The sequence below is a fragment of the Moschus berezovskii genome, chromosome 12, assembly GCF_049115385.1.
Source record: "Moschus berezovskii isolate FMDL1 chromosome 12, NW_MosBer_1.0, whole genome shotgun sequence".
In the NCBI taxonomy this organism is placed as follows: Eukaryota; Metazoa; Chordata; class Mammalia; order Artiodactyla; family Moschidae; genus Moschus; species Moschus berezovskii.
In genome coordinates this window covers 55,274,279-55,286,776 of record NC_142471.1, presented here as the reverse complement: position 1 = coordinate 55,286,776, position 12,498 = coordinate 55,274,279, and the positions used below count along the sequence as shown (strand labels likewise).

The following is a 12,498-nucleotide window of genomic DNA, read 5'->3' as shown; positions in this document are numbered from 1 at the left end:
GAAGCACAAGCTGGAGTCAAGATTGCCGGGAGAAATATCAATAACCTCAGATATGCAGATGACACCACCCTTATGGCAGAAAGCAAAGAAGAACTAAAGAGCCTCTTGATAAAAGTAAAAGAGGTGAGTGAAAAAGTTGGCTTAAAGCTCAACATTCAGAAAACTAAGATCATGGCATCCAGTCCCATCACTTCATGGCAAATAGATGGGAAACAATGGAAACAGGGACATACTATTTTGGGGGGCTCCAAAATCACTGCAGATGGTGACTGCAGCCACAAAATTAAAAGACGCTTGCTCCTCGGAAGAAAAGTTATGACCAACCTAGACAGCATATTAAAAAGCAGAGACATTACTTTGCCAACAAAGTTCCACCCAGTCAAAGCTGTGGTTTTTCCAGTAGCTGTGTATGGATGTGAGAGTTAAGACTATAAGAAAAGCTGAGCACCAAAGAACTGATGCTTTTGAACTGTGGTGTTGGAGAAGACTCTTGAGAGTCCCTTGGACTGCAAGGAAATCCAACCAGTCAATTCTAAAGGAAATCAGTCCTGAATATTCATTGGAAGGACTGATGCTGAAGCTGAGACTCCAATACTTTGGCTACCTGATGCGAAGAACTGACTCATTGGAAAACACCCTGATGCTGGAAAGACTGATGGTGGGAGGAGAAGGACGACAGAGGATAAGACAGTTGGATGGCATCACCGACTCAACGGACATGAGTTTGAGTGAACTCCGGGAATTGGTGATGGACAGGGAGGCCTGGCGTGCTGAGGTCCACGGGGTCGCAAAGAGTCGGACACAAATGAGTGACTGAACTGAACTCCAGTATCATGCAAGTCATTCAAGGAAATCCATTATCTAGGTACTAGAGATGGTCATTTCCACGGAGAGGTTACTCCTAACACACAAACTACTTAAGAATTATTCATTTTCATTTTAGCTCGTAGGAAAAGATACATCTTCCTTCATGGTCACTGTTCACCCTTTCTCATAAACTAAGCAGGGAGGGGTAAACTGATAACAGCAAAGCATTACTGGCCATTTATCCACCGATCAAAAAAAAAGGGAAAAAAAAGAAAAAACAAGTACAGCATAGTTATTATCTTCGGTTGATGATTCTTCATTTTTATGTGCTATAACCATTATTCACTAGGGTGACAAGACCAGTTGGTTACAAGATCAGTTGGCTAAAGTAACCACTGGCTAACCTTTTTCTAAGAGTGACATCTGAAAAAATTAAAAGCTAGATAAACTAGATACATTAAAGGAGACAGAATAAACCTCAACCTCTGTTCTTGATTACAAGCCAACTGTATATGAATCTTAATTCAGAGGCATAAAGGCAGAGGTTTCTGAAGTCAGAAGAGGACAGATCAAAATACTTCCCAGCACAGTATTTTCTTGATGGAGTTATTATAACTTAACATTGTATAGGAGGCAGTGACTAAAACCATCCCAAATGAAAAGAAATGCAAGAAGGTTGTCTGAGGAGGTTTTACAAACAGCTATGGAAAGAGGAAAAGTGAAAAGCAAGGTAGAAAGGGAAAGTTATATCCAACTGAACACAGAGTTCTATAGAATAGCAAAGAGAGAGAAGGAGGCTTTCTTAAATGAACACTGCAAAGTAGAGAAAAACAATAGAATGGGAAAGACTAGAGATCTCTTCAAGAAAATGGAGAGATCAAGGGAACATTTCAAACAAAGATGGGTACAATAAAGGACAGAAATGGCAAGGACAACAGAAGCAGAAGAGATTAAGAAGAGGTGGAAAGAATACACAGAAGAACTATACCAAAAATGTCTTACTGATCTGGATAACCATGATGGTATGGACACTCACCCAGAGCCAGATACCCTGGAATTTGAAGTTAAGTGGGCCTAGGAAGCATTACTACGAACAAATTCCAGCAGAACTGTTTCAAATCCTAAAAGATAATGCTGTTAAAGTGCTGCACTAAATGTGACAGCAAATTTGGAAAACTCAGCAGTGGCCACAGGACTGGAAAAGAACAGTTTTCATTCCAATTCCAATCAAAGGCAATGCCAAAGAATGTTCAAACCATCATACAATTGTGCTCATTTCATATGCTAGTGAGGTTATGCTCAACATCATTCAAAGTAGACTTCAGTGGTATGCGAGCCAAGAACTTCCAGATGTATAAGCTGGATTTAGAAAAGGCAGAGGAACCAGAGATCAAATTGCCAACATTCGCTGGATCATAGAAAAAGCAAGAGAATTCCAGAAAAACATATACTTCTGACTCATTGACTACATTAAAGCCTTTGTGTGGAATACAACAAACTGCACAAAGTTCTTAAAGAGATAGGAATACCAGAACACCTTACCTGTCTCCTGACAGGTTTACCTGTTGTAAAGAAGGTAAACTTGTTGTCAAGAAGCAACCATTAGAACCTTACATGGAACAACAGGCTGGTTCAAAACTGGGAAAGGAGTATGACAAGGCTGTATATTGTTAATTTAACTTATATGCAGAGTATATCATGCAAAACGCTGGACTGGATCAATCACAAACTAAAATCAAGATTGCGGGGAGAAATATTAACAACCTTAGATATGCAGATGGTACTACCCTAATGGCTGAAAGCAAAGAGGAACTAAAGAGACTCTTGATGAGAGTGAAAGAAGAGTGAAAGAGCTGGCTTAAAACTCAACATTCAAAAACTAAAAGATTATTTGAAGATGTATAACGTCTCTATTAACTTTTTGTTTTAGAAATAATGAAATTGGGGAAAAAAAAAAAACAACAACTAAGATCATGGTATCTAGTCCCATCACTTCATGGCAAACAGAAAAGGAAAACACAGAAATAGTGACAGATTTTATTTTCTTGGGCTCCAAAATCACTATGGACTGTGACTGCAGCCATGAAATTAAAAGATGCTTGCTCCTTGGAAGGAAAGCTATGAGAAACCTAAACAGTGTATTCAAAAGCAAAGACATCATTTTGCCGAGAAAGGTCTCTATAGTCAAAGCTATGGTTTTTCCAGTAGTCATGTATGGATGTGAGAGTTGAACCATAAAAAAGGTTAAGTGCCAAAGAACTGATGCTTTTGAACTGTGGTGTTGGAGAAGACTCTTGAGACTCCCTTGGACTTCAAGGAGATCAAAACAGTCAATCCTAAAGGAAATCAACCCTGAATATTCACTGGAAGTACTGATGCTGAAGCTCCAGTACTTGGCTACCTCATGTGAAGAGCTGGCTCACTGGAAAAGACCCTGTTACTGGGAAAGATTGAAGGCAGGAGGAGAATTGGGCAGAGGATGAGATGGTTAAGTAGTATTACTGACTCAATGGGAATGAATTTGAACAAACTCTGGGAGATGGTGAAGGACAGGGAAGCCTGTTATGTTGCAGTCCATGGGTCAAACATGTCATAGTGACAAAACAATAGAACACCACCACCAAAGATCTGATGATCATATGTAAATCATACATACAGAACCAGAAACTGGACTTATCAGTAACCTGAAAGATGATCAATAGCTTCAGTATTAATCCACAGTCAGAAGAGACAAATTCACATTCAGAAGAGAACAATGTAGAAATCAGCACATCAAATTAGTTTACCAAAAGGATATTCTTACAGTGACTGGAAAATGTATCCTCTACTCAAGCGTATTCATACTCTTTTTATGTATGAGTATCAATCTGACTTGTTTGAATTAGTAGTTGGTTGAATGCAGAATTACAGTAATGCCAAGTAGATCGACTTTAGAAATGTTTCTTCTAGGCCACAAAGAGGCCTGATAAACACTCCTTCACTGTAGCAGCAAATGTGTTTCATGACAGCACTGCTCGTTTCCAAGATTCTCCATCTCTCTTGAGTCTAAATTTACTTCTCTTAATCTTTTTTCTATCAATCATTGTATTTCTGTAGATTGGTATTAACACTGACTAAGCCATAGCAAGCTGTTGCTCCCATTCTTCCATTGTGTCCTGCCCAACTACTAGAAGGCAAACTCATTTCTTAAACGCAAGCTCTTAAATCATTCCTCTGACAGCCTCATGTACCAACTACAAAGTAGTTTGGGAGTTCTTCTGTCAACTCTGAACACAATATAAGCACTACAAAAACCAAAATGGATACAACTCAATACTGCAAAAATGTAAACAGTCTTTGGTTCAAAGCAAATTGCTAAAAATTAACCACTGAAAACAACTATGGTTGGCTCATATAATAGTATATAGATAGTTTTAAACACTAAGACAACTATTTAAAAAGAATCCTATATCTGCATAATGCTTTACAAAGTGCTTTCCTGCCCATTATAACATTTAGTTCTCATAACCACCACATATTTAAACTGGAAGTCTCCAAAAAGGATACTTCTGAAAGAGAGTACAAGGAAAGATAGAAAATTTAAACTTTTAAAAGCCAATTACACTTCCTACTGACATTTTACAGTATACACATATTTTTTGTTCTGAAATTAGAAAACATACTATTTACAAAGCAGACACAAACTCCTTCTCTCATAAAACATATTATGTACTCTTAGGTCATAAATATATTTAAGGTTATCTAAATGAGCCTTGAGAACTATTATTTAGATATGAATGATAATTCCTCTTAAAAATGACGCAAAACTGAAAAGCAAACACCTAGGCTTTGGTGTCTAACAAATTCCTTTCCAGATCTCCTGTCCTAAATACTTCTCCAGGTCCTTTGTACATTTATGCCCCATTATAAACTGTCCTATGTAAAATTACATCATTTATGTATACCTTAGCATAAATAAATTTAAGTGAATAAATCCACTCAAGGATTTTAAGGTTAATACCCATCTGTGAAATAAAAGACAAAAATCAGAGTGCAATGGAACCCAGATATTAAACTGGTGAGGGGCATTTTATGGAGTCCATGAAATCATAACACATACACCTGATTATGTAAAAGGTCAGTTCTTATCTAATGAGTTTTATCCCACTGAAGCCCAGTAGGTACATGAAGCAAATACACAAAGCAGTTATAGATCATCAACATAATAAAAAATAAACTTAACATCAAAAAGTACATCTTTTTCTGTGGTTTAGAAATTTTCCTAAATGAAAATACAACATGAATATACATCAATATTTGAAACAGAAAATTAAAAAGTTCTTACCTTACTACATCATCTATATTGTTCCTGTATACGCCTTCAAGTCTTTCTGCAGGAAACCCCATAGCAATAATGTTTGGATAAATATCTGAGTGCTTAAGTTAAGGAAACATGCAACAATGCAAACCACATGTACACATTTTAAAACATTAGCTTACTGAAATATACAATGCAAACTACATGTAAATGTTTTAAAACATTAGCTGATTATAAAAAGCTTTCCCCACCACAAACCATGTTAATAATAAGGCTGTCAAATGTATTTATTTATAAGCCATCATGTGTAATTAAGAAACACAGGTAAATACACTGACCCAAAAAAATATCAATGGCAACCCATTCCAGTATTCTGGCCTGGAAAATCCCATGGATGGAAGAGGCTGGTGGGCTACGGTCCATGGGGTCCCAAAGAGTTGGACATGACTGAGCAACTAACACACAAACAATCATACAACAGTGATTTCTAAATCCTACTCAGTATGATTAGAATGCATCTAAGGTAAAAGGCAACTTTCATATTTACAATACTAAAATATCCAGACAAAATCCAAAAATCAAAATAAAAACAAAACGAAACAGCTGCACAATTTCTCATTTTTCAGAGAAAAGGAGATACAGTTAAGAGTTAGAAAATTAGATTTAAGAACAGGTTGCTCCTCTAATCGGATGCATAAATTGGACAACTCACCCTTTTTAGACTGCAATTTCCTATTCTACATGGTGAGGAGGTTGAGAAAACCACAATGATCTATCTTAATCCTTGGTATTTATGATGATAATACTGAACCGAGGTAGAAACGTAACCTCATATCCAAACAAGGTAATCAATACTTAGTGTGCCCATTCTATTAACTTATATACAACAGCTGCATAAAACAAACTTCTATACTCAAGAAAAATTTATATAAAACTATAAAGCAGCACAGATTATCCACATATCTGAGGATTTTGTCCATCAGACTGGCTCTCATTTCTTGAGCTCCATCAATTCTCTCTAATCTCATGGTTTTCTGACACAGATGTTTCAAGCCAGCCAATCTTAACTGCTTTAAACCACTCAAGACTATCTCCAAAGCTCTATGCTCACCTATTGGACCCATTTATCTTCCAAATACAACACAAAACTCATCAAATCCAATGCCTTTTTAGAGATCTTTTTAACTTCTGCTGCATTCACATTAGTGAGCTTATTTCAGTATTATTTTCAATCCAAAATAACTAAATTACTAAAACCTCTCATTTTGATACTGTAATTTAAGAAGAGATTACCTATTTACTATATGTTCTATATTAGTACTGCTTGGACAGATCTACAAAATATTTTAAGGAAAAAATGTGCATAACAGAGTATATAGTATGCTACCTTTGTATAAAAGAAATACTTTATAAACTAATTTTTTACACATATATTTGCCTGAATTGGAATGCTCCAACACACATACAGATAACTGAGAGACTAATAAAAATGGCTGCTTCACAGAGAAGAGGAGGGGAAGGAGGCAAGCACACACTGAAACAAATCTGATTAAACATCAAATTGGTAACCAGGAGAAAGGATTTATTTCAAGGGTTATCTAGACACTGTAATTTTACTGTACTTCTGGGCAGGAAGTTTTCTAAGAAAAAAGAGCTAGAAAGAAATTTTAAACTTTTCCACTAATTTCTAATGACATCAGTATTAATATCTTCAAACTTTTTCTTTATATTATAGGAAAAATCAATGAAGTTATATTAATGACTTGAAGGTTTGTGATTATTGCTACTGCTACTGCTGCTAAGTCACTTCAGTCGTGTCCGACTCTGTGTGACTCCATAGACAGAAGCCCACCAGGCTCCCCCTTCCCTGGAATTCTCCCGGCAAGAACACTGGAGTGGGTTGCCATTTCCTTCTCCAATGTGTGAAAGTGAAAAGTGAAAGTGAAGTTGCTCAGTTATTACTGTAAGAGATAACATTATAAAATCAGGAAATCAAGTAATAACTGAAAATATTAATATGAACTCATGCTTGCCGACATTTATATTGTTTAGGTCTTTCCAAAGAAACAGCCTAAAAGTATTGTCACCTGAGCAGCAGTAAACACTTCTAGAACCCTGATTTCATCTTTAATATCCTTGAAAAAACCATTGATGTCAGATCTGAGGCAGGGAAGGTACAGGTAATATCTTTCTGTGCTAGAAAGCTAGGAAAGCACATATACATTAGTGGCCTATATCAAACAGACATAGGAGCCAGCATGAAGGATGGCTAAATTCGTGACAAACTGAGCATCAGAGAAAAAATGTAAATAGCAGTAAATCAAAGAATCCTGAATAAAATGAAATCCCTGAGTCTATAAAGATACTCAATACAGAAAAAGTTATAACAATACAAAAAGTTATTTTCACTTTTAAGCTTTGATAAGTGTCTACTGGAATAGTTATTTTCTTTACTTTGAAACTGGTAAAGGGGAGATAAAGGATTTATCCTACTTTTCCAGTAGGAACTCTTATTTCAGGGCAACTCAACAGCTCCATTTCATAGAGCAAACACAACAGAAAACACCAGACAATAAAAAAAAAAAATTTTAGAAAAATCAATTAGAATCAGAAAAATCAAACTTTGAAAGCCCTAATAAAATTACTGACTTAGCCAAGGATCAACAAATGGTACTAAATCAATAGGTGAGTGGATAATAAGGAATTGAACTTTCTAACAGAGCCAAAGTAATACCACACTATATATCTTCTAACGTAAGAAAATACCACATACTGTATCTTCTAATGTAAGAAGACAAACATAATTGAATAATGCACATAAAAGACTGTCTTCACCCAATTTCAGTGGTCAATCTCAGCATTACCAAGCAAGTTAAGTAGATATCACTTAACTTTTGATGTGATGCAATATGAAGGGCACAGCATCATCTATGAGAGCCAAATTATCTTCAATCCAAGAATCCACAAAGCACTTACATATAAATTTTAACGTACAGAAAATGAGATAGAACAAGCTAAATGACATTATGTGTATAAACTGGACAATTCAAAAAGTCTGTAGGACATGACCCAGTATCTTTCAAACTATCTTTTTTAAAAAAATCAAGTATCATTTCAAAGCTGAAGAGGGGAGAAATGGATAGTTGTCCTTGATTTAGAAAGACTTAGGGGTCTAAAAATCAAGTTCACTGGTACAATCCTGTTCTGGTTACTGTTTCAGGCCAACCAGCCACTAAGGATATTTCTGAACCAACTAGAGAAATTTTAAATATGATCTAAGTATTGGCTGAGATGAAAATTTACAGAAATGGAAAAGCAGACATTACTTATTGGGAGAAAAAAAGTTTCAAAAGAGAAGGTACAATATGATACTATTTTAATAAAAGAAAACATATAGAGCATACCAGTATAATTAAAATACGTAGACAGAAAGATTACAAACTAAAGTACTAAAGATAATAATATCTAGGTAGTAGGAATATATATTCTCATTTCTGCTTGTTTTAATATGATCACCTATACTGTTTCTGTAACAGGTTTAAAACATTGTTTTATAATTATCTCCAAATCTATTTCCCAAGTGTCTTAACAAAATATTGTCTTGCCCTATATGACTTACAAGCTGAATTTCTTTAAAAGATAATAACAATAAACGTATGTAAGTCAGGAATAATTTTTGTCACTTTCAGTTCAGTTCAGTCGCTCAGTCGTGTCCGACTCTTTGCGACCCCATGAATCACAGCACGCCAGGCCTCCCTATCCATCATTAACACCCGGAGTTCACTCAAACTCATGTCCATCGAGTCAGTGATGCCATCCAGCCATCTCATTCTCTGTCGTCCCCTTCTCCTCCCTCCCCCAATCCCTCCCAGCATCAGAGTCTTTTCCAGTGAGTCAACTCTTCGCATGAGGTGGCCAAAGTATTGGAGTTTCAGCTTCAGCATCAGTCCTTCCAATGAACACCCAGAATTGATCTCCTTCAGAATGGACTGGATGGATCTCCTTGCAGTCCAAGGGACTCTCAAGAGTCTTCTCCAACACCACAGTTCAAAAGCATCAATTCTTTGGCGATCAGCTTTCTTCACAGTCCAACTCTCACATCCATACATGACCACTGGAAAAACCATAGCCTTGACTAGATGGACATTTGTTGGCAAAGTAATGTCTCTGCTTTTTAATAAACTATCTAGGTTGGTCATAACTTGTCACTTTAAGAATACATAAATTCACCCTCAACCTCAAAGGATTCCATTAGGATCATCATTTTTAACATCACAAATATTGGCCATCATCTATTATTCTCACATAAGAAAGCAGCCCCACCTAACAATGTAATTCCAAATTACCAAAATGTTTTAGGTACCCACTCATCAAAAAAAAAAAAAAAAATGAAGAGACAAGAGGCTCAAATCAAGCCTGAAGCACTACAATTCCTGAATATGAATAATCTTTACTTTTTAACTGTCTCATAGAATACAAACATAAGAAAATGGAAATTAACAGAAAAAAAAAAATGAGGCAGCAGTAGGGAACCCAAAGCAGTGGCAACTACCACAAATCTGGAATTTCTAACTAAACAATTAAACACACATTTTACTAAAAAATATAAACTGAAATTATGCCAAGGTTTTCTGAGCAATGCAACAGAAATTTTTCATGTAAAAAATTTTATTACTACTAACAAACTTACCTGACCTAACCATTCATTTCAGTGGGAATGCTAGTAAGATTCCAGCCTTACAGGAAAGCATATAAGTGGGGGAAGGGATAAATTAGGAATTTGGGGTTTACATACACACTACCATATACAAAATAGATAATCAATAAGGATCTACTGTATAGCACAGGGAATCATATTCAGTATCTTGAATAACCTATAATGGAAAAGAACCTGAAAAAGAATATATATATATATATATATATGTACATACATACAGAATTGAATTACTCTGCTGTACTCCTGAAACACTGTAAACCAATGCACTTCAATAAAAAGCACAGAAATATAAAGCCCCTTAAAATGCAGTCATTTTAACAAAGACTAAATTTAGATTTATCCTTGTACTATGAATATTAACAAATAAAGTAAATAAGGTTGCAAAGGGCTTGGTTAACTTAAGAAAAATACTTGTCAGTAACTACACATGAATGGGGATACTCATCGGCTCCCTCCTTTACTCAATTATCCAAACACATACTGAACATCGTGCACGGGACACTGAGAACATAAGTCTAAGTAAGCAAAGACTATCACACTCTAGGAGTTCCTATTCTATCAAGGAAGACAGACGCACAAACCTACAACACGCCAAAGGCCCCATTATACATACATAAGATCAAGATGTTTTAAGAGCAAGAGAAAGAAGGATTAATTCTGCAGAGGTAAAGTAGGCAATATGTTAGAAATCACACAGTAGGTAGGTAATATGTTAAAAATCCTTAAGAAGTAAGTCATACATCAGAAAAAAGAAGAACAAAAGCAATTACAACATTCTAAACAGAGGGTAGATAGAAGAGATACATGGAAATATTGGGTTGGTCAAAAAGTTCATTCAGGTTTTTCCATACTGTCTATGGAAAAACTCGAACTTTTTGGCCAACCCAACACATAAAATATTCAGAAAAAGCGACCAGTCCAGTACAGCTCACACACAAAGCTTTATGCAGAAGGTGGCAGGACTGACAAAGATTAGGTCTAGGTTTAAGGATGCGGTGACAGGAAGTTCAAGTCAATCAGACAGATAAGGAGTCAGAGGCCAGGATCAACATGGGAGTTTCTAGCAGAGCAACAACCATGGCTCTGCAATCTCTTACTGAGCAACAATCCAATTCTTCCTTTAAACAGAATTGAGGAATTTAGCCTTCTTAAAGCTTCATTTTCCTCAGACTTACACCTCCCTTATTCATACAGTCTGAAATTTTACCCAACACTTTGGCATCCATCATAAATTAGAAAAACAGAGACCATGTCCCAGACAGTATTCCAAATACATTCTCATTTAATCCTAACAATCCTTTGAAGTAACATTACCACTTCACAGATGATGAAAGTGAAAGTCACTCAGTCGAGTCTGACTCTTTGCAACCCCAAGCCCATGGAATTCTCCAGGTCAGAACTTTCCCTTCTCCAGGGGATCTTCACAACCCAGGAATCGAACCCAGATCTCCCACATTGCAGGCGGATTCTTTACCAGCTGAACCACAAGGGAAGTCCACAGATGATGAAACTGTGGATCAAAAAGAACGGTCCCAAAACCATCAATAGGTAAGTTACAATTCAAACCCATTATGTATGTAACTCCAAATGGGAGTAATTTACTAATAAAACATTAAAAAACTTCTAAAAGACAACAGAAAAATCTACTGGTATTTCCAAAATGGATGTCAGCAACTAATGAGTACTCAATTTTGAGGCAAACATTTCTTAAGCCAAGAATTGTATCAATAAATAAAATCTTTCTTACATACAACTTTTTTGCTTCCCGTTAAAATTTTTATGACAAACTTTTTTAGATAATTTCAACCAAGCAGGAATAACCGAGGGAGGAAATATTAGAATAGACTTAACTTGCACTTACTGGATATTATTTTGAATAATAAGCCACTGGAGAAGGAAATGGCAAACCACTTCAGTCCACTTCAGTATACTCGCCTTGAGAACCCCATGAACAGTATGGGAAAAAAAAAAAAAAGCAGAAGGGGCTAATAAAAGTACCTATCATATAGGGTTGTTTTAAGGATTAAATGATTTAATATATGAACAATGCCTAGAACATAATGATGTCTGTCTATCAACTGCACAAACAGTATAATACGAGATCTTAAGAGCCCACTGTAACTGTTCAGTTGTTTTTCAATGACACTGACTTGCTGAATAACCTAACCCTTCTAAAGAACATCAAAGCCTAACAAAAACTTTAACTCTTTAAAATCTTTAGTATATTGCTTTTTTTATTTAACTTAAGAACATATACAAAATGTAACTCCAAAAGAGGGGGGAAAGCCTTTATTCCCCACATCAGTGGCTGCTGCACATGCAATAAGGAGACAGGTAAGAAATGCACACATGGTCCTCTCTTGCCCAGGATGAACGCCACCAGAGCCACAGGAAATCTGATATACACTGGTGGTCTTCCCCCCACTCCCCCTCCCTCGAACAAACATGTTAAATTTGTTTTGCTGTGCTTTAATAGAGGTATAACTTAATACAATTAAATACACAGATCTTAAGTGGCTGGTTTATGAGTTCTGATAATTATACAGTGTATCATACTTGAGTCAAGTGCTACAATAGTCCTTCTCACATCACAGAATACTGTCCCAAAGAGAAAAACTTAATAATAATTAAGTTTTAAAATATAATGCTGCTACTGCTGCTAAGTCACTTCAGTCGT

The 12,498-nt window shown here is 36.0% G+C and overlaps 1 protein-coding gene across 1 annotated transcript in view; it reads right to left on the bottom strand.

Annotated features, from left to right (window-relative positions):
- The window catches only part of PTEN (phosphatase and tensin homolog), a 103,220-nt gene that overhangs the window by 67,297 nt on the left and 23,425 nt on the right, over positions 1–12,498 (bottom strand). Inside the window, exon 2 of the mRNA XM_055425157.2 lies at positions 5,132–5,216. Coding sequence (XP_055281132.1) covers positions 5,132–5,216 — 85 coding nt within the window. The remainder of the gene's footprint in view (positions 1–5,131; positions 5,217–12,498) is intronic.